The 22774-nt window shown below is 36.8% G+C and overlaps 1 protein-coding gene across 11 annotated transcripts in view; it reads left to right on the top strand.

The window, feature by feature from the left end:
• PUM2 (pumilio RNA binding family member 2) overlaps positions 1–22774 on the top strand; it is a 70118-nt gene that overhangs the window by 39671 nt on the left and 7673 nt on the right. For 9 of the 11 annotated variants that reach the window (XR_012672873.1, XR_012672874.1, XM_075144979.1 and 6 more), the window contains 5 exons: positions 7268–7411; positions 8482–8763; positions 13612–13848; positions 20427–20694; positions 21258–21387. Coding sequence is in view for 9 of the 11 variants with exons in the window: in XM_075144979.1 (XP_075001080.1) it covers positions 7268–7411; positions 8482–8763; positions 13612–13848; positions 20427–20694; positions 21258–21387 (1061 nt within the window). In the remaining 2 variants the exon portion in view is untranslated. The remainder of the gene's footprint in view (positions 1–7267; positions 7412–8481; positions 8764–13611; positions 13849–20426; positions 20695–21257; positions 21388–22774) is intronic. The other 2 variants (XM_075144983.1, XM_075144984.1) reach the window with 1 other exon arrangement.

The following is a 22774-nucleotide window of genomic DNA, read 5'->3' on the forward strand; positions in this document are numbered from 1 at the left end:
GGGATTCTTAGAACACAAGAAATTCCTCTAGCATTTTTGATTTGGAGCATTTTCTCTGTATTTGTTACAAGTGTATGCACAAGAAGTATCGTAGATTTTTGTAGGATAATTTCATATATAATGAAGCAACCACGTGCTGTCTTAAAAGGTCATGAGTTGTCTGAATGGTTACTCTGATGCAACAGGAAGTATTAATTTGTCTTTCTGAAGTAATTTTTTACTTGTGGCATATAATAATAAAGTTTAAAATTCAGAATCCCAAATTAGGAAATTTAAAAGATTACCACTTAATCACCTCTGAAGGTCACAATGTGCTTGAAGCAAAAGCACTCCAAAGCTTGGAGCCTCTGATCCTTTTAGCGTGCATGGCTTCCGATTTATCTGGGGAATGGTTATTCTGAGTCTCAGTACATACGTCATAAATGCACAATGTGTTAGCTTGAAGTTCACCATCACTTTTAAGTGTTTGGTACAATTACCTGAGTGAGAACAATTTCAGTGTACTTGGCCATTCTTCATTACAAAAGTTTAAGATTTTACATAGTTAAGTTAGATAACATTGATGGTAGCTGCAAATGCATTTGACTTGTACAAGTTCTGTCCTCTGTCAGCGCTACTTTGAAGTGCCTCACAACCTACAGAAGTCAGAGTTAGTTTGTTGCTGGATGCTCCGGGACTGCATTGTGCACTGTGCCTCACACAATCAGATTTTTACACCTCTAGCTGCAGAACAGACTGGCTCTTGTGTTTTTCTGGTCTGTTTTGTTTTATAACTGCCATTTTTATTTCTTCTCGTGCAGTAGTATCTTCAGCTTTTAGCATCTTTCTTTTTCACCTAAAATGAGGAATCAGCAAAGTGTGCTGTCACAGCACCTGTCAAGTGGTATCTCTGCGTCTCACCAAAGCAGTGGAGAAGGCCTGCAAACAGTGAGGCATATCAGAGATGCCATAAGCATCTTTGCAAAAGCCTCAAAGGCTTAGCTATAACTTTTTGTGGTGTGTGTTTTGGGGGTGTGTGTTTGTTTATAGTTACTTATTAGTTCTTGCTTTGGACATGGAGCTCTAAGACACTGGAGTGGTCCATGCCTTGTAAAAAGCCTGTGACATTTAGCTTAGATCAACATTTGAGACCTTGACCCAGCCCAAATTTGTGACTTCATTATAGAAAGATGTAAAAAGAGCATTATTTTCAAAAAGAAAATCATCTATCTTAAGTAATTCAAGGGTAGTTCTTAAAACGCACAGAAAGGCCCCCTCTCCAAACAGATGATTGAAAGAAGTACTGAGTGCTCAAATACATAAACTTGGTAATGCAAGAGCCTGTCCTGTAAAGATTGGACTTGAAAACTTTTTTCCTCCTCAGCAAGCTCGAAGAGGTTTTCTTTTTATTCAGTTTCCATTGTAGGTTGCTTCTTTGTCCCATCTGCTGCCTGGATGGCCAGAGAAAAACTTTATTCATGTGAACGTATTTCTGTAATAGAAATTGTGTGCAACTGGCTTTCAGCCTTACTGACCACACTCTTAAGAGGGAATGGGGCTCAAAATATAAACAAAAAGGACATTTATTTTCTCAGTCATAAGCTGGTTTCGTAGTGAGTCAAGCTGATTTCATAGTGAGTCATAGGGAGTGCTGGTGATTCCTCTTTTTAGGTGAAGGAGAAGGATATAGGATGATGAAATGAACATAAGCCATTTTAGATGGGAATCATGATACTGTTTTAGATGTCTGTATTTGAGCTAGATACTTAGGCTCCTTTTATAGCTAGTGAAGAGAAATAGGAACTTCCAGTCTTGATTGATCTGCCTCTATTTTAGGTACCTGATTTAGAGTAAAGTGGATTTTGCCCCAGAGGTGCCTTTTTCTATCCACTTACTATAAAATTGAGACAAGATCACTAAATTACATCTAGATACCAAAGTGTGATTAAGTGAATCCCAGGTAGTAACCACTGAACAACACATATAATGTAATAAACAAGCAGAAAATGTATGGAATTCCTGGTTCAATAGACTTAGATGTTTTACAAGAAAGTGTAGGTCCAAATGGAGTTTCAAGCTTTTGAATATTCTTTACATAGAGGGTATTTGTAGTTTGGCTTCACTGCGAGCTAATAAATGAGAGTATTCAGCTCATCCATACTGCGGTCTTTAAATCGTTCCAGCTGCTTTCTCCTTGCCACAGTCTTCATGTTGGTTGAAATTAATGAGCTATCTCAACTACGGGATTGTTTTATTTTTCAAATTTGATATTTCAAGTATTTCTGTATTAATTATTTAGGGAGGTATATTCATGTAGGACTTAAGGCATGTATCTCATCCTAAGTGTAAAGAGAAAGTGTCTGAAATCCAGGTTACTTTTCATGTAATGTTTTTGTTAAGTCTCTTTTCAGAAAAATTCAGGTTCTTTTTTAAAACCATCAAAAGCAAAATACATTTTGTGTTTGAGTTGTGCAATTACATTTTAAATTCTTCCAGTCCTAATTTAGTAAGTGTTTCAGTAACAAGGATTCTTAAAAACCAGACAGTTTCTGATGGAATAAATGTGCAACACAAAGTCAGAGGGGACTCCCAGTTTCATCATAATATGATCAGTATGCATTCTTTTGTATGAATAAAACCAGTCCTCATCACAGACAACGGCTGGACTCGACTTAGTCATCCAAATTCAGGAATCTGCATGTGACCTCAGTTGTCTAAGGAGCCGTTGTGTTCAGTGGCGATCTCCCTAGTGCAGTTGCTGTACAGAGGCTGCAGAGCTGCTCAGCTTACCCTAAAACAGATGTCTATCGGTGGGTCAGCTGAATCCCTCCAGGGGCTTCATTGACTGCATTGGCTAGATCAGGTGCAACTTAGTTTTACTGAATTCACGCAAGTGAAGCTGTTAGCACTGACTGTAATGGTACAACTAGCATGCAGATGATCATGTAAATTGAGTTGTCTGAAAAACATGTATAAAACATTAAAATCAACAATTTCTGTCTATTGGCATTGCTTTTTTTATTACCTAGAGGAATTTGAAGTGTGACATTGCAGTGGGTGGTGCATTCTATGCCTCCAGGTAGTACGAAATAGAAGTCAGATTTAATTGTGGCAGACATACAGGGAGTTACAGTATTGGCAAAGTTACAATGGTTATAGAAAGTATAAATCATTTACTGGTAGGATAGTAAGTTCTGAATTTGGTTTGTGAAAGGACAAATGCAGAGATAAGGCTGTGCATATCTTCATCAGAAAGGTTATAGTGGTTCAGGTTTTGGTGAGCTTGGGAGACTGAAATGAAGACTGCAGCATTTAAGGAAAGATGGAAAATTAAGAGCTGAATAAATTTTCAAATTTGTATGCAGAGGAAAATAATTGGATCTTGGGAATGTTGAGAAGGGAGAAGCTGTAAATTTTCTACAGAGAGAGGAGCACAGAGAGAGGAGCGTGGACTCTAAAGTGACTTGCGGGTTATGCTCCTGAGTAGGGGGAGAGAGGGGGAGAGAGAGGTGTCAGGATGGTAGTGTTAAAAGGGGCAGATAATTGAGTTGGCACAGGAAGTGTCACATCTGTTAACTTAAATTGAGTAGAGAGAAGTGACAAACTCTGACATACGTTTGGGTGTCATCAGCGAGGGAAATTGCATAGAGGGAAGGGAGTAGGAGATCTGGGCAGAGCTCTGTGGTATTACATAGAAAAATGTGAGAAGAGAGTGTGAAGTATCCAGTGAAAGACACTGAAGAAATTACTGGATGGATAAGAGCAACACTAAGAATGGGCTGCACGAGCCAAGAGAACAGATTTCCTCTCATTCTTTTAAGAACATTTAAGGTTTGTGTGAAAAAAATCCAGAAAGTTTTCAGAGTCTGTGGTTTTGGAGACATTTAGAAATCATTTCAGCAAAGCACAGATCTGGCAAACCAGATTGTTTACTTTCATATTCCCCACTGATCTGGAGACAGTAAGTGTAGATAGAGCAGTGGAATTCTAAAATAAGGTGTGATTAGGAACTGATTAGGAAACAAAGAGTATGTTTTAGTTTTTTGGTTGCAGTGGAAGACCACAGTAAGCTTGAATGTGAAGGCACTGAAATGAGCTTTGATAGTTGTTAATTTGGAGGGGAAATTGCACATCCACAGGGAGATGATGGTGTGATAGAGAGGTAATAAAAACTGAAACAGGAGGAGAGAGGGAATTAGAGAGGAGAAGATCTGGCAAGGAGAAGATCTTTGATAAGAGGAAAGGCTGGGAAATAGTTTATATTTTTGTGCTCACCTTTCTGTGGTGGGATTCAAAGTTTGTAGAATACTGTGAAGGAAAGGAAAGTAGAAGACTTAAGTTTTGCTATGAGAGCTGTTCTTCAATTATTTGATCTGATCTGAGATGGTCTCCTGAAATCCTATTTTTGATGTCAAAGCAAATACCTTTGAGACTGCAGATGCACTTAGCAAGGTCTCAGCAATTTCACAAATAGTCCTACATTGCTTTGTTTTAGTAGATTTGAGTAGAAAGTTGAGAGGCCTCCTGTTTCAGGTCAGAATGTATTCATTTCAGAGATTAGGAACATAGAAGCACTCATCAATTCTCATGCATAGCTTGAACCTTCTGTGATGGATCTTGATGCTAATGACCTAGCTTGTTATTACTAATTTTAAATGACCTGTTTGTGGGTGGCATCATAGATAAGATAGTGGCAAGGAAGTATCAAGAGAAATTGAGTATTTCGTAATGTAAAGAGCAAGTGCAAGTTGCTTCCATTTTTTAATTCAGCAGTCATACTAGTCAATTATTTTAGAAAATGTAAAATTCATATATTAAACTGCATTGGTATTAATCCCAGTAAATTTAATTTATGCAATACTGTGTAAGTTTTTTTTGGTTTTGGTTTTTTTTTTTTTTTAACCCAAGTATTTTTCATGGGAAAATAGGCTTGTTTACATTGTGGGCCTGAAGTCATATAAAATGCTGTGTATTAGTTTCAGATGAGCACAAGGGTGTAAATATATGATCAGTCCTCTTTTATACAGCTATAGCATTATCCGTGGGTTTGAACATTTGAAGAGGGTAGGTGGACAGAGTAAATACTGGTAAGTATTGGCCAATTCTGAGTTCTGAAAAAGTGGTTTTATATGATACAGCAGTAATAAATGGCAGGACCAACATGGTATTATCAATTGAACGTGCTATGAGTAGAAGTAGAAATTATGTAGGTACTAGTAATTCAACATTGCTGATGTGTGCAGGAACGTATGTGGTATTAATTAGGGGTAATGGCTTTAAACTGAAAGAGGATAGATTTAGATTAGATATAAGGAAGAAATTCTTCTCTAAGAGTGTGGTGAGGCCCTGGAACAGGTTGCCCAGAGAAGTTGTGGATGCTCCCATCCTGGAAGTGTTCAAGGCCGGGTTGGATGGGGCTTTGAGCAACCTGGTCTAGTGGAAGGTTGGAACTAGATGATCTTTAAGGTCCCTTCCAACCCAAACCATGCTATGATTATAAAGAGCTTTCCTACTGTGTCACTAATCTAATATTCTAAAACAGGCAGCAGTCACTCTCACCTTTCCCTACCTTGGGAATGTAGCAATCTTTTGTAGTGGTAAAGGTGGTAGAGCAGCACAGCACAGTTTTGTGGGTGGAAGAGGCAGTGGCACCTATAGCAAAGGTTGCCTAACCAATTCAATTGTAAGAACCTGTTTTGGTTGGTTTTAACTAGCCAAACTTTCAGACATCCTCTGTGGAGGACAATGCTCTGTGAGCATTGAGAACAAACAGGTTTGGAATGATAATAATGACAAGTTTTCATAACCAGTATAGTGCATTCATCTCCAGAACTGTGAATTGAACCTAAAGATCTGGATTTTCATCACTCCTCTTCTTTTCAGTTACTATCTGAGTCTCTTTCATATCTTCAGGTTTTCTTAGCGTGAGAGAATTTGGACCCGTGTCTCCAGCTTCCCTGCAGAGTACTGTAACCACCAGGCCAGTAGGCAGATGGTGTTTCCAGCTCTGTTTTTGGAGCAAGGCATCTAGGCAGAAGAAATTACACAGATGTTTTAGAAAATGAGGAGGACAAAATATGACTTGGAAGCCTGGTGATTGAGGTACTCACCTGGAATTAGAGGCCCAGGTCTTTATGTTCAGGTCCATATGTGTTCCAGAGGGAACTCTGCCAGACCCAATACTGAACATACATGGAAACTGACTTAAAGTAGTATGCAAAGTCTTGGTTCTTACACGTACAAAAATAGACATGTGATTTTTGCAGTCTTGACTTTTTTTTTTAATAGCATTAGTATATATTTGAACATGCAAGGAATATTGAAATTCTCTTGGGTTTTGTTTTATTGCTTTATAAGAGTAGTCAACCTAAAAATTATTTGGTGTTACCTTTTCATTGTCAGCACTCTTTCTTAGATTATCCTAGCTCTTGTCTTCCATTTTCTAGGGATTCTTATTCCAGTTCTTCTACTTCATTACAAAGTATCAGAGCTTTAAAATTAATTCTCTTGCTCTTGTCCTAAATAAAGGGGGTTTGTTTTGCTGTTTTTTCTCTTTTGCTTTCCTTCATTCATGTCTTGTATCCTGTTTTCCTTCTTACTGCTTCCTTTTCTGCTTTTTCAATTCCTCCTCCTTTTTCTCCCCAGTTCCAACTCTCAGCTGTCAACTGAATGAAATTAAACATGGATTACAGTCTGTTTTCTGTGAAACTGACTGGGACTAGATAATTTTTGTTCTGGTCCAAGGTATTCCTGCATATAGAGCATTCCTTTGCTAATGTGTTTTTGTAGATGGACTTTTAAGTGTGGGTAGGTAATGTATGCAATCGCCAAACTGGCATTTAGTTCAGCCCTTTAATTGTACAGATTTCAATACCTTTTCCACATAAAAAGGAGTACAAGAGAAATGTAGAATATTTTAAATTGCTAAAAGAAGTTGATTCGATGATGATCCAAATATGGCCAGTTGTGTTGTTCCTGTACCTTTTCAACTATGGTGTTAGAAACTTACCTTGTTAACCTTGAAAATAAAATTCAACTTTAGACTACTAAATTTAGCTGTTATTCTAATTTTTAAAATTATGCAGAGCATTCCTAAATAAGATTTTGTCACACTGTTTTACGATGTTCACTGTTTTTTCTTTTGATGTCCAGTTGACGTTCTAAGGCAATATGGCAGAAATGCTCTTTTCCCCCATGTAGTTCGTTGTCAGAATATTTCAAGGAGAGAAGAAATGCCAACTATATGGGACTATCTGTACTACTAATTCTTGTATTCTGTGTTGTGTAGGCTATCAAGTACTAGCTCCCACTGCCTATTACGATCAGACTGGTGCCTTAGTAGTAGGCCCTGGAGCGAGAACTGGCCTTGGAGCACCAGTCAGATTGGTGGCCTCAACTCCTGTTATAATCAGTTCTGCAGCAGCACAGGCAGGTAAGGATTTGAACCCGTGTGGAGGTTACTTCCACTTTTGTATTGAATCTTAACAGTAATATTGGTTGATTAGTATTTAATATTGTTGATGTGTTTTGTATGCCTCTGTGAAGTTTTCTAGTTGTGAAGAATATACCATACATGCTCGCTTTCTTACTCTGTCGCCTCCCTTTCTCTTGAGAGATACTGCTGTTTCTCAGACATGTAGTTTTCCTTTTTTTTTAATTCAAATTTACAGTCCTCTCCCCATACATATACAGGCATGTTTCTGCAAATGTTGTTGCTTGTCAGATATGAACATTTTCCCCTTTCCTCTCCCCATGCATATAACATGCACTTCTCATCAATCCCCTAAATGGTGTCCTCTAGGAAGCATCATTTCATTGCTTCGGCCTGGCAGAAGATGATGGAGTGCTCTGGGGCCTTGCTGTGCTTTTCTCCTGAAAGTATTTTCTCCTGAAAAGTGTGGCAAGGGAAAAAAAATAATAGAATGGACAGCAGAAGAGGAGAATTAGTTATATCAAAAGTCTCTAGTTTTCTTTTTCTCTTTATCAGTGATAGGGTCTGGTACTACTTTACTGAACCATTGTATTTATTGCATTTGTTAAATTAAAATCCAAAATACTAACACCAGATGAATTAAATTAATCTGTTCAGAAAATTAGATTTTTAAGATAATCTGTAAGCTGTTTTCTCTATGCAGAACTCGCTTCTGACGTTAGTAGCTGAAGATGTCTTTGAATGACTCTTAGCTGCAACTCTGCTATTGTGACTTTGGATATAAACATACAGTTCAGTAAACAGTAATGTCTTATATGTTTACACTGAAAATTCCTTCAATTACATTAACAATTCTACAGCCTTGATTAGCCTACAACATATGCTGTCTTCATTTTTTTCCTCGGGTAATTAAGACTGTGTAATACTGTAAAGTCTCTTTTACTCCTTTAATATGTGAATTTCTGCTTGTTTAAGAGGGCTTCAAGAAAATACGATTTAGATCTGAATAGTCCATTTTCAGTCAGAAATGTTTGAGAGAGTAATTATGATTGAAAACATGTGTTTTACAGCTGCAGCTGCTTCAGCTGGAGGAACAGCAAACAATCTCGCGGGAGCCACGAACGGTCTATTTCGGCCACTTGGTGCCCAGCCACAACAACAGCAACAGCAAACAAATAGTAGCCTACAATCCAATTCATTTTATGGCAGTAACTCTTTGACCAATAACTCCCAGAGCAGTTCCCTTTTTTCACATGGTCCTGGCCAACCAGGAAGCACATCTCTTGGCTTTGGAAGTAGCAGCTCTTTAGGAGCAGCTATCGGCTCTGCACTTGGTGGATTTGGCTCATCAGGTAGGTTATTAATATAGTGAGGAAATTCTGTGAGACTTTTGTGTTAAGCAAAAAAATGAATCTGTATCCAGACATATTATATACACATACATTTCTAAAAAGAATGCAAAAATAGGTTATTCAAGTTTAAAACAAATTATAGGGGAAGAAAAAGGGTTTTTTAAATTCACTTGGGCTCTGTATACAAGATGCATTTTTGAAGAATATCCTGTAGTTATAGATATCTCCAAAATACTTTTCCATATTGAGCACTGTACTCTGCCCCAGAAGTTTGTTGTTATTTTTAGTAAGCTTTTTTTATTTTCAAGGAAGTCTTCATTCTGTGTTTAAAATAACAATTGATGGCTTTTGAGATATGCATTCTTTTGTTGTAATTTTCATGTCAGGAAAACTTCTAATTTTTTAAAAAAGTAAATAGTATGTGACTTTCTAAATTTGATCTAATATTAAAGTGTCTGTTTCCATAAGATTTTTTATAGGATTTATAAAACAGAAAGACTTAATACCCAAGAATAGTCCTTGTTAACTTCAGTACATTTAATCATAGATACAGTTAAGCATAAATAGTTCTGCGCAAGTTTGGGGCCTTAAATTACTTCAACAGATGCTCCTGAATATTATCAACCTGTTTGTGTTTTTTTTTTAATTTAAAAAAAATAAAAATCAATGTTGCCATGTTTCTGCTCTATAGCAGAAATTTCTTATTCTCAGTTTTTAAACATGCAAGGTAGGTTTTCTTATATTTCAGATTCAATATTAGTAGGGCAAGCAAAATATCTTTTCTAAAGAATATTTCCTTTGGCTATTAATCTCTTAAGTTACAGCACTGAATTGCTTAGTGTTATTATTACTTCAGTGAAATCAGTGGAGCATGTTTATATTTTTACGTATCTTCCAGATGGGTAGAAATTGCGGGAAATTTATGTACTCTTAACAGTATTCTTTTCAAAGTTAAATGCCCCAAGGGAAATAAAAAAAAAAAAAACCCCAAACCAAATGTTTAAAGAAAGATTACTGTAAGATACCTTAATATATAGAAAAACAAAAGGAAAAACACACCCTTCAGTGTTAAAACATGATACCTGTTATTTGGTAACTAAGTGGAGGTAAATAGTGACATCAGATATATTGCATACCAACACACAGATTTTTGTCAGTGTTGTTTTTCATAAAATAATCTGAAAAATTATTTATTTCAACAAAACTAATGCTAGGAAATCCAGAATCAAGTTTTACACTGATCTTCTCTAATATCTGATTTTAAAGAGTGGAGTAGGAGACTCTGAACATACCATCTTTAATTTTTAAAAAAAAAAAAAAGTAAAGGCTCTACTCAGTCATGTAGAGTTTCTTAATTTTCCATAATACCACAGCAGGTAAATCTTACTTACAAAGTAATTGTGCTATCCAAGTGCTGTATTTTATAATATAATTTGTCCTGAGCTACTTGTAAGATTTCAGTGAATTTTTAGCAGCTGTGTTTTGCTCTAGGTACAGTTTCATTTCATTGATAGACAGCGATCATAAATATATCTGCATATTCAATGCAGTGCACCCATTTTAAGTCTCTAGATAGAACAGTTTTAAGTCATAAAAGTCTTTATCCAGCATTATCACAAGGACCTCCATAGAATACAAATTTTAGTTGTGCATCTACTTAAGAAGAACCAGCATAGTTCTTTCTGGCACAGGAGATCAAGCCTTTTTCTTGTACCAAAGGTCAGTTCCAGAGCTTTGTCAAAGCCATCAGCATAGACAGCATATGCTGAAATTTTGCAGCAGTATCCTAGGTGATTTAATTAGCATGGTAGTTTTCACAGGGAAGCAGGAAGCCTATGCTTTTGCAGTTTGAGAAGTGCTGATGAAAGGTGCTATCTAAACCTGAAATATTTTTAGTAGTATTATTGGAATAAAAATATTGAAAGTGCCCGTCTGCCAAGTATAAATTGTACTTGCCATAATAGCCACTTAAAAAATGCTTCCTGATCTTTTTTTTTTAAAGGAGTTCCTGAGCTGTATGTATATATGAATTGAATTTCACAGATAAGTACTTATGCAAACAGTGTAAATGCATGTTGAGGCAAATTAAAAACAAGTTTAATTTTTTATTTGCAAAGTTTCAGCTGCTTTGTAACTCCCCTCAGTGTGTTGTAAAGGTTGAATTTCAGTTAAAATATAGCCATGAAGACTGACAGAAGGCAATACAGATCTTGCCCTTATGTTTTCAGTTGTTGCAGGGGAAAAAAAAAAAGCTCTGCAAAAAATGCAAAGATGAGCATGTTCTAGCTAAATGACTGAACCATGAAGTAAAAAACAGGAAGAGGCAAACATACCATATAAACGGCTGTATGTAGTTTACAGTCTCTGCTCTTCTATTATAAAGTTATTCATACTCCATTTTAAAGGTTTAGGTAAATGATAAGTTACTGCAGCTTAACAGGTAACTAAGGATTAGATCAACTATGGCAGCTTTCCAGATGCCCACTTCTGGCTTGTAACAAATGTAAAGTAATTGCATTAGCTTAGACAGTGGTGAAGAGGGGTAAGCTAATTAAATTATCTCCTGGTTTTTGTGAGCTTTGCTTGTGTGTGTGTGAAAATGTGGTTCAACTGGTTCACAGTAACTTGTTAAGCTGCAGTAATTTAGCTGAGTAAGAAACCCTGAAAGAACGCTAAAGTTCGCTTAGCTTTTTTCATAGTTGGAAAAATAATGATCCATCGTGTAGCATTGTATTAACATTCACATGGTTCACCAGCTGAGACAGAACCTGTACAGCTAGTCTCAAATCGTGAGGTTTCTTTGAACTGTTGCCTTAGTTTGCTCTTCTGATTTCTTATTCTCAATCTCCTTGCCTAGTTAGCCCAGTATCTTTTCCTTCTGGCTTCTCCTCTAGTATGTCTTCCTTCCCAGTTTCCAGGCAACATTTATCTCCTGCTTCCCCTCCCGCTCCCAAATATGTTTCTGTTTCTGCTTGTACTGTGTGATGTTCCCATCATCAGCTTACTATTCCAGCCTTTTTGCCCCACAGTCACATATACCTTCCACAGCCTAACCTTTCTTCAGATCCGCTTTCTTTTCATCCTCAGTCCCACTGGTTTTGAAAGTGCTTGCCAGTTTTCTTGCAGTCTCCTTGTTGGCTCCTTTGTCTGACCTTTCTCTCCTCCTGGTTCTGGTTTCTTTTTTTAATTTTTTCTTTTTCCCTGGTCTATTTCTTGCGTTTGGCTTTTGTCTCCTCTGCATTTGAAGTAGAAAACTTCCTTTCCACACTGCCTGATGGGCCTTCCGAACACAAGGTGGGATCTTGGACAGCAGTTTCAGAGTCCATTTTTGGCATGGCACACAGAAGCCTAGAAGTTCAATTGCAGGGAAAACCTTTATCAGCCGTCTCAGATGTGCCGTGTATGGACAGGAGTTCAAGTTTTCAGCTATGAGTCTGTAGCAGATCTGTGCTGAACTTGTATGAACTGTGATTTTGCTAAGATTTTTAGCTCAATCAAAGAGAGCATGAAAATAAAGGTCTCCTGTTGCTAGCACATTGGTCTGAGTACAGGAAAGCATTAACTTCTCAAATAATAGGTAGCTGGATTATTTTGCTAAGGATAAAGCATCTTTCCTTGCCTGTTTTTCTGAAATGGCAGTATTGTTTGGGCAGAACTTCTTTGAAAAATTTGGTCCAAGCAGCTCCCTGCCGTGAAAAGTGTTAGCCAAGTTGCTAATGTTAGGAGAAAACAAATTAGTGTCTTAAAATGGGAAGTATCAGGTGACCTTTATGTTGGGCCATGCTGCCAGCTTTAATAGGAAGGTACCTGACAAGGGGTAAAGGTTATGGAAGTATAAATTCTGACCTTTTCCTTTTTAAGTTGAAGTAGAAATCAATTTTCCAAATTCAGCTTAAGCATCTTTGTTATAAAAATACCCATAATCTTGGTTTTGTTCATGAGTATAATAATGTTCCAGTGTTTAAAATAGGCACTCTAGTTTAGTAGTATGCAACAGATACTAGAATTTAACATTTCTAAAAACTTTTTATTGTTCTCCTAATTTATCCTAGACTGTTCATCGCCCTGCTGAATGATGCTGTGCAGGATAACCAGTCCTTCACTAATACACTGTTATCCAAAGCTTCTACTAGTCTAATTTGACTTTCAGAAATACTGGTAGCAGTAAAATTACATTTTTATTTTCTCACTTTAATTTTCCTATCTCTGCTCTGCTTCTCATCTTCTTCTTAGCCTATTCCTCCTTTATAATATCTTTTCAAAACACTTCTTTGAGAACCATAATTCTCGTAAGGAATTTTAAGCAGTCATTTTTTTCCTACAGGTGAGGGGTTCACAAACAAGAGGAAGTTCAGAAACAGCTGAACAGCAACATAGATTTTCTGAACCCTTAAACAACAACAACCAATTGTCTCTAGCCTTTTGCCTGAAATTAAGTATCACTGTCTGACTAATAATTTATGGTGGAAAAAATTTTTATCAAAGAGTTTAGTGGAAATATTTTTAGAATCATTTATTCTGTAAAGTGACAGTGTAATCTAATCTCATAAATTCCATATTTGTCCCAAAGCCTGAAGCCAGGCGGTTAAAACAGAGTACTGCAATATTGCTGTGAGAAGTCTAGAATGAAATGTTGCAAGACATGGGCATTGATGAAATTACTTATCAGTAGTATATTTATACCCACGTAGATTTACTTAAAAGCATGTGTGGTTATCACAGTAATTGTCTTTGTCATAACGATTGCTGTAATTATTGTGATCGCATCTGTTATTGCCCAGCTGTAGTTGGGGATAGGTTTTATTCAGTTGACACTGTGTAATTAGGGTCTTTTTATTTCTTCTTCAGTTGGCAGTTCTGCAAGTAGTAGTGCCACAAGGAGAGATTCTCTATCTACTAGCTCTGACTTGTACAAAAGATCTAGTAGCAGCCTAGCACCCATAGGGCAGCCATTTTACAATAGTCTGGGATTTTCCTCCTCTCCAAGTCCAATAGGCATGCCTCTGCCAAGCCAAACGCCAGGACATTCACTTACGCCACCGCCATCACTTTCATCACATGGATCCTCATCCAGTTTGCATTTAGGTAAAAAAAACAAAAACAAAAAACCAAAAAAACACTTTTTGTTTGTATGTGTGTATGTATTTCTATGTGTAAAATATATGTTGCATAAGAGATGTCACATTACCTTTGCTGTTAAACAGTTTTGTAATGAAGAGGGGCCATTCCTGAAAGGTGAAGAGCACGCTCAAATGCTCATTGATTTGGCAGTGGAGGGCACTCAGCTTTTTGCAGTATCGGGCCAACAACTGATTTTTCTTCCCTTGCAGAAGCCCGATAGAGAGCCCAGTAAGACTTATTTGTCCTTTTTGTATTATGTTTCTACAGTATGACAAGCAAAGGTGCTTGCATTATTTTTGTTTCTTCTTCAGTGTATTACCACTTTAAGGACATTTTAAGGTGATACTGTGTTTAACAGTGAAGTGACTTTCACTACTGCCCCTTACCATGATAAAGTAGAAAAGTGAGCGAAGCTGTTAACGTAAAATGCATTGAAAGGTGATTTTTTTAATCAGTGAGCCTACTACCTCATGGCCCAGATGCTTTGCTGGGAAGACAATAGTTTATCACCAGGCTGGTGGAAAAAAAGAAAATACATTTGTGAAAGAAGTAGCAAAGGCTTTGTCAGCGGTGGCTCTCTGTTATCAGATGTATTTTTTAAGGAATGATGATAGTAATCTTTTAGAAAATTTTTGAGCTAGTTAGATGACATGGGAGCTCAACTTTTTTAAAAAAAATTTAATATAAAATAAAATTTAAAAAATCTAAAGAAACCTCACCACAGCCTACAGTATACTTAGAAGAGAATGCCTCTAACTTGAGGTTACTTGATAAACTTGCCCTTTTTTCTCTGCAAATATTTGTGGTCGTTTAATTTGGATGCTAAAGTCATACAATGAAACTGGATGTAATTTCAAGATTGAGTTGCCTGTTGCTCCAGAAACTATTCAGTGCACAGTTTTGTGCATGTAATAGGCAACCTAATCCCCTGTACTTCTGTTAGTGCAAATAAAACAGGAAAAAATTTAAAAGTGCCTACCAAAATACACTTTTAAGTGAGAAATGTGTGAGTGATTTGTATAACAAGGTTAAAAGTGGTTTAAATATATTACATTTACAGTTCAGTATCCCCTTCATGGTTAAGTGCTGAATACCCGAAGTAAAACTGGGCAAGGGGATGTTTCAGCACGTTTTATTTTTTTTTACTTACCTTTTTTCCTTTTTCAGGTCTACAAAGTGCACCTTTGGGCTGAGACCAAGCATGGAAAGTTTCAGCCCAAATGGAGGCTTTTGAGAAAGTTCTGAACATCTGACAATGGGGTTATCATGGAAATCTTTTTCTTTCTTTCTTTTCAAAGTACTCTCACAATAGTTTTCATATTACTGAAAACTATACTTAAACCAAATTTTGGAAGGCATTATCTAAAATTCAAAACATTTAAAGTTTTGTGTTGTTTCACATTTGATAAACGTTAAAAGAGTTTTTTCAGTTCTGAGAAAATAAGCTGCGATCAGTATAGAGGATTACCTCTGTCAGCAGAAATTGTTCAACACTGATTTTAATCCATTTCGGACTGTTTGGCAGTGTGAACTAAGCATAATAGTTTGTTAAAACCGTGTACTAGATCAGTGTGTAAAGGCCAGAATGTACAGTTGTACTCTGAAAATTGACACAATTTGCCTTCCTTGTGTACTGCCTCTTCATCTTCTAAATGAAGTGGGCCTTGATTATGGGTAAACTTTTTGCTACCTTACCAAATCAATCTGAAATTTGGAAATGGAGGTCTTCTGGATTTTTGCTTTCACAAAAATGCAGTAATTTTTTTAGCATTTCCTGCACTCTGCCCTGTGTCATATCTTTGTGCAGTCACATCCAAGGTGCACCATTTCAAAAAGTTGAAGACTATTTCTGCAGTTAATTGTCTGTCCTGTTAAATTTATTCTGGTGTGTTCATCAGCCACTCTTGGAAGCATTTGTTTTGTTCTCACATATAAAGCTTTCTCACCAAATGAGAAGTTATACCTGAAATCAAACGGAGTATATTTTAAGAAGGGTATGATTATTACGTAGTCACTTTTCAGAGTAGAACAACATTCTAAGTTCATGTCTGCATGCAGTTTCCATTGGTATTCTGATAATGCCTGTCAAATGTAGCTCTCCCTCCACCTTCAAAACTTGTCGTCCTGCCTGCTTATATCAACAGGTTCAGCTAAGTTTAACTCCTATTTTAAAATGGGCATCAAACTCGGTTGCTCCTGTTTCAGCCACCAGAATACTAGAGCACAATACTGGGAAAGGGTGCATGGTTTTATAACCCCTTTGTCAGACACTGCTGCGATTTGTAGCTTAAAAGACCATTTTCCCTTTTACAAGAAATTAATGATATTTTACTGGTTTTTATCTCTTCTCACAAACTCTTATCCAACATCCTAAAATAGGAATGTGCTAATTACTTTGTTCTAGTGTCAGTTTTCCTGTATTTGAAGGGATTTGTCAGTTGTCTGTAACTGCTTCTTCACTGTAATCAGCTGGAGCAGTAAGGTCATGAATTTGAACTACCCTTTCACTCCCAGGGACAAAAAACTGCAAGAGGAAGTATTTTTCCTATGTTATAAAAAATCCTTTTAGATTGGTAGTGCTTACTCTGTTTGGTACATTGCAGCATTTCAAGGGTTTGGTGTAGAAGAGGATTTTTAAAATCTGGGCTTTTGGAGGTAATTATTTTCTGTGCGTTGCAAGCCAAGCTTGTTAGTAGTTAGACTGATGGTGTTTTATCTTCAGAAGTGGTCATTCTGGGTAAGAGTAAAGGCCCCTTTACATACAACACAGTATGGGGAACTTTGCGTTGCCTCTGCTGTGTACCTACTCTGTAGGGCTTCGGTAAACCAGGCGTAATAAGCACTTGTATTGATTCAGAAAATATACATACATATATATGCATATATATATGTGTAATTCTATTTTCCATATGAAGATGACATTTTTAGCTGAGGATGAGATGAAGCTACTTTTTTACAGATTAACAAATACTTTGTAGAAATCAAGTTTAAAATGTTTATATACTCCTACATATTTTACTAGAAAATAATATTGCTGACTGATTTAAACAACAGTTAGTGTGCAGTAAATTTGTTTTATGTCTTGGTTAGAAACGATTGAAGAAATACTTTGGTAATAAGTACTAACAGACTAACACTATCAAAATAAATGTGCCTAGATCTAATTTTTAATATTTTTTTCATGTTCTCCTTTATATTAAATATGCTATCCATGTTAAGGAGTTAGTAATTTAACATCCTTTGTGTCCTTGAAGCTTAGTAAGGCTCTGTTTTAGATGATCTGTATCCCCTTTATACCTCTGTGCCTCTTCTTCCCTGTGGACTAGCCTCAGGGATTTAGGTTCAATTAAACTGTAGAACAACTTAATATTATTCATTGCATCGGAGATCTTTGTTTTACGAGATCAGAAGCGATAGCTAAGTGATTATCTGAAGAATGAACTGTGCACTTTATTCCCCAGCGGTTTGTAATTGTGTGGCTATACTGATGCCTGGTAACAGTCTTTTAAAATTTCAGTGTTTGCAGAAATGTTTAGACTAGGTGCTTTATTGAGTAGGGTATGTTCCCCAAATAATTTATAAGACCTAGGCTGTTACCTTTCTAGTTTGGAATCGGAATCTGTAAAACAAGTGTCCTGAGTTCTTGAAGAACTTCTTGAAGTTCTTGCAGCAGGCTAAACAGGCGGATTTGAGTAACTAGAATTCAGATTTCAGTTTTCCGTTTCTGAGCTGTTCACACTCAAAGTTTTCAGGAAGGAGACCAGCTGTCCGTAATGTCCACACTAATGCTTTGGTGGTTTTGGACTGAGAAAGTAATGAGTACAATATTTAAGAAAATAGTCTGTTGTATACAAAAGTATATCTGCATATATAAGTACCTATGACAATATGCTTTTATTTTGGGGGTTTTACTATTTTTCAGATCTGCAAAGTTGCCACTGAGCTATAACACTGCTGCTGTAATGAAAGGTTACATGAGAAGAAAAGCTAATTACTTACTAAATTACTGTTTTTTATAATAACATCCAGGGTTTTACAAGGTTAAGCTGTCTGTATGCTTTTGAAGTATGACAGGTTCTTCTAGGCACAATGGATGTTTTCAGCCTTCCTGTGTTATGATCCTGCTTAACGTGATCATCTTAAGTAGTTTCGCAGGCTAGACAGGAGTCTCCCAGTTGCAGCATAGTCGTCTTACAAGTCTTAAAAAGGGATGGTTCCCAAATTAGACTGAAGAAAGGCTTGATAATCCTGAGTGTGAAAGGTATTGTATACGTGCAGTTCTACTACACATATGTAGCATATTTGTTAAAAGCTACTAAGTTTCTTAATTGCTGTTTTAATTGCTGGATAAACTGTCACATTTAATTTATACTTACGTGAAGGCTCAGTTAAAAAAAAAAAAAAAAGAAAAGCTGAAACAATTCCTCATTCACATGTGCAGTTCCATGACTGTGTATGCAAATTAGAGCCATGCAGTTTGTGAGCATATAATCAAAACTACCCTATTAGTTTCTGGCACAGGATTGAGCATGTGATCAGTGGAGCAATAGAGATGCTACAACAGGAGAGTAGCCTGTAAGACTTCCTTTTAAACGGGTTTTGCTGCCCTCTCGTGGCATTAAGTAGCATTACTACAGAGCATTTACAAGGAAGCTCGGATTTCATTCATATGTTTAAATAATCTAGATGAGAAACACCAAGATTTCAGGTGCATAACCTTTTGTTCTTTAGAAGGCTATTCCTAGAAGAGAAGTGACTGTAGAGCATCGCTCTGCATACTGCTTCACCTACAGAACGTCGGGTTTCTTTTTTCTTTTTGTCTGTTAGTATCATGTCGCTGTCGGCTCTTTTCTGGAAACAGTGATTGTCAATGGAAACTAAAAATGATAGTTAAAAAAACTTGATTTTTCTGGCTGTAAAGAATTAAGAAGCTTTATTTAAAAGAAGAATTTAAAAGAAAACCTAGTGGGTTTTAAAAGGTGGTGTGGGGCATAAAGTATTTCCTGATTCTTTACTGATTCTTACTACTGAATTTTGAAAACTAATTGTAAAATAAATACTAATTATTTCTATTTTAGGGCATAATCCTATACAGTGCAATAAATGTGATGCTTGATATGTCTTGCAGAGCACTAACATCTCAGATTCTGGTATTGCAGTTTGACTTTTTGAAAAAAGATACTTTACCATTAATGCATTACCAGCCTACTGTAACACTGTTGTTGCCTGGCCTTATAAATACTTGGAACCAAAAGGAGGCTTTTGGTTGGGGCACTGTCAGCTGATTTTTTTTTTTTTAATTAATTTTGTAATAGAGCACCATTCAAACAGCACGTACTGCAATTTGTTTTAAATTCAAATGTAGATATTTCTTCTGTTGACTTTGAAAGGGCTTTTAGTTACTGTGTCACTTTCTAGATAATTTGTACGTAAACTGAAAATGCTTTCCTCTTCCAGTTCATACTTGATGATAATTTTAGGTTGGGTTTTTTTTTTTAAGTAGTAGAGTTGAAGTTTCTAGGTGGGAATTGTCTTTGAATATTTCTGCTTGTAGTGTAGTAGCAGCAGTATCCCTTTTAAAATCATACTGTAGTTGGGAAAGATTCTTTGTTTGCGTGCTTATTATGATAATTGCTGCCTGTTGTAAAGGAGAGGGAGAGAGGCCTCCTGGAGGAGTTCAGAGTGACATAAACTGATTAGAGAGCGGTATGCGAGGAGGAATTCACAGGGCTGTGAGATGATGATAGCTGGAGGTGGAATCACTAGCAAAAAGGAGTAGGACCTAAACAGCGGAAGGGAATTCAGTTCTTGGAAGGCGAGGAAGGACGAAGTGTAGTGAGAGTGATGAATGTTTTCGCAGCAAGGAAAGGGGTTCATGTTTCTAAAAGGAACTTCAGTTTGATGTATCTTTGGTTGTTTTAGAATTAAGTAGAGCATTCTTAGTTACTTGGTTTGAAATTTGACATACTTAGTGCTTACAAGAGGTACCAGATTGAAAGCCTGGGATGCTGAAGTCATCAAGTATCGTGCAGAACAGGTACAACATGACAAGAGGCACCATGTGTGCCTCCCCAAAAATGCCCTTTCACACTGTAAGTTGGAAAGGTACCTCAGTAGGGACTGAAGGGTAGTTCAGATTTCATGGTCTGTTTTGAAACAATTGGCTAACTTGGAGACTACTAACAAGGGTATAAGTCAGTATTACTTGCGAAGTGGAAATCTGCCCACTACGCTAAGGCCCACCCAATTCTAAAGTTTCTGTAAGTCTGAGTGGGTGCTCACTTTACCTGCTTCGTTATATTCTTCTAATGACATTTCTTTTCCTGGTGCCCTTCACATAAAATAAAAATGAGGAGAATGGTTTTATTTATTGGAAGATAAAGCTATCTAACTCCTCCAACCATAATGAGGTAAATATAAATAACAAGACAACACTGTTGTTTCCTTTGGCTCCAGGGTGTATCCGTAGTTCTAGTACACTTACTGTTTTGCTGTTGCTTATTTTCCTTATGGCTTTTACTGACAGAACTGCTTCCTTGTAGGAGGACTGACAAATGGTAGTGGTCGCTATATTTCTGCAGCACCTGGAGCCGAAGCAAAGTATCGCAGTGCGGCAAGTACCTCCAGTCTTTTTAGCTCCACCAGTCAGCTCTTCCCTCCTTCACGCCTTCGTTACAGTAGGTCTGATATTATGCCTTCTGGACGTAGTCGATTGCTGGAAGATTTCAGAAACAATCGTTTCCCTAATCTTCAACTAAGAGACCTTGTTGGACATATTGTTGAATTTTCCCAAGACCAGCATGGTTCTAGGTAATTATTATAGTAAAGTTAATAACTTAATAATATTTTACTGCTTTGATATAGTTATATTAACATCAAACAGTTGAATGAGCTGCTAGTCATCTCAATACAAAGCATGCCATTAATTGGAGCATATGCTCTTACACTGACCTTTTTCTTCTCTAGGAAATTTCATTATAAAAGTAGTATAAATTTAGCTGCTTGTAGAAGTTCTCAGTGTAGAAATAGCCTCATAACTAGACTTGTAAACTCTAGTATTTAGGTATCAAAAGGGCGTTGATTAAGAAAACAAAATATCTGGCATCTGGAATGTAAAACCATTTTTCAGCAATACATCATCAGGTACTTAGTTATTGTTATTCTTTTCATCTTTAATCCCTTTCAAATGAAAGTTTTTAGGTATCATTTTACTAAAATGTATCCTTTTATATGCAAAGGCACTACTTTCATTTTAATAAGTTTTATAAATGTTGAATACTTGCTTTACAATTTTGAGGTGTCTCATTGAAACAGTGTTTGAGAGGTTTTCCTGTTGTTTATGCAAAGCATAATGTACCTTTTTTTGCACTTAGATTTATACAGCAAAAGCTGGAGCGAGCTACTCCAGCTGAGCGCCAGATGGTATTTAATGAGATCCTGCAAGCAGCATATCAATTGATGACTGATGTGTTTGGAAACTATGTAATACAGAAGTTCTTTGAGGTAAGCATAACACTAAGTGTATGAACAGAAATGAGAATGAAATGCTGTAAAATCTGATTAAATTTAAACTGGTTTTTTTCTTAACATCATAGCAGAATTCTACTGGACTTCTACCACAGAACCCAAGCGCCTAATACTGCACACGTGTTTTCTGTTCTGTATACCCTGCTTTTTTTCATAACAGGCACAGTTTCTCTTTACACTGGTGGTGCATACGTTGGTGAACATTGGTGAATGTACAGGCTGCACACTCAGGCTGTGCAAGCCTTTTACTGTAATTTATGGGGACTTTCAGCAGATGATGGGGAACATAAAGATTTGAAGGATACTTTTTATTGGTTACTGCATCTTGGAAAATGCTCTTGCACCCAAATAAATAGCTCTGTGAACTTCATCCAGTGCTGTATGTGAAGAAACTCACATAAAATGTATTGAGGCAGAAGAATTTTGAGGAAGGGATGTCATAAGGTACATCCAATATTACTAAAACCAGTATTTAAAACAGCTTTGTGTTTTGTTGGAAAACTATGGGGTAAAAAAAAAAAAAGCCTTATCAAAGAGTTACAAAATTTGACTTACAGAGAGAAGAAAAAGCTATACCTGTGTCCTGGAAAAAGTTATATGTAGGAAAGCTATCTAGTATAGTGTACTTTAAATCAAGGACCAGGTCAGAGTATCTGGGTGGATAGAAGGTGGAGCTGGAAAATGTCCAATAAGAAATAAGATGGTTGTTGTAAACAGGAATGTAGTTTTTAATGAGTAATCTACAAAACAATGTGCTCACTTCTTTTTTTTACTTGATACTGTTTTTTACAAATTAAAATATCTTCTGAAAAGTGTGGCTGACGTATGGTATGTAAGATCTTGATCTTGCTCAAGGGTCATCAATTGGTGGTTTTTTCCATAATGTGAGGTTGGATGGATACATAGATAATCATTGTCAATTGTCATCTTAATTCTGCCGAAGAGTTCTCAAGAAAAAAATGCACTAGGCCTTAGGTGTAGTAAGGGACCTAGTTCATTATTTAAGTAGGAAGGCGAAGTTGTTTGAGCTTTCTTCAGAGCCTTAGGTGACTACAGGTGTGGGGTTTGACAGTTCTCAGCAGTGCTGCATGAATATCGCTGGTGCCACTCAGCTCATTGCCCAGGTGATCCCTTCTATGTGGTCTCTTGTACTGTGCCAACTCAGGAGCTTGGGGGGGGGTCTGGGAACAGGGTTATGTGTATTATTATGAAGCTTGACTGGCTTCTCTGCTCAGCATGGAGCAGCGTAGAAGGTGGTAGGGAAAAATAAGGGCAGGAATTAGCTATTGCTGAAAAACGTTTGTTGCATTATACTGTAACACAGCCAGTGTACAAAACCATTTTGATTTTCAAGCCACGTGAC

Source organism: Calonectris borealis, chromosome 3 (assembly GCF_964195595.1).
Source record: "Calonectris borealis chromosome 3, bCalBor7.hap1.2, whole genome shotgun sequence".
Taxonomy (NCBI): Eukaryota; Metazoa; Chordata; class Aves; order Procellariiformes; family Procellariidae; genus Calonectris; species Calonectris borealis.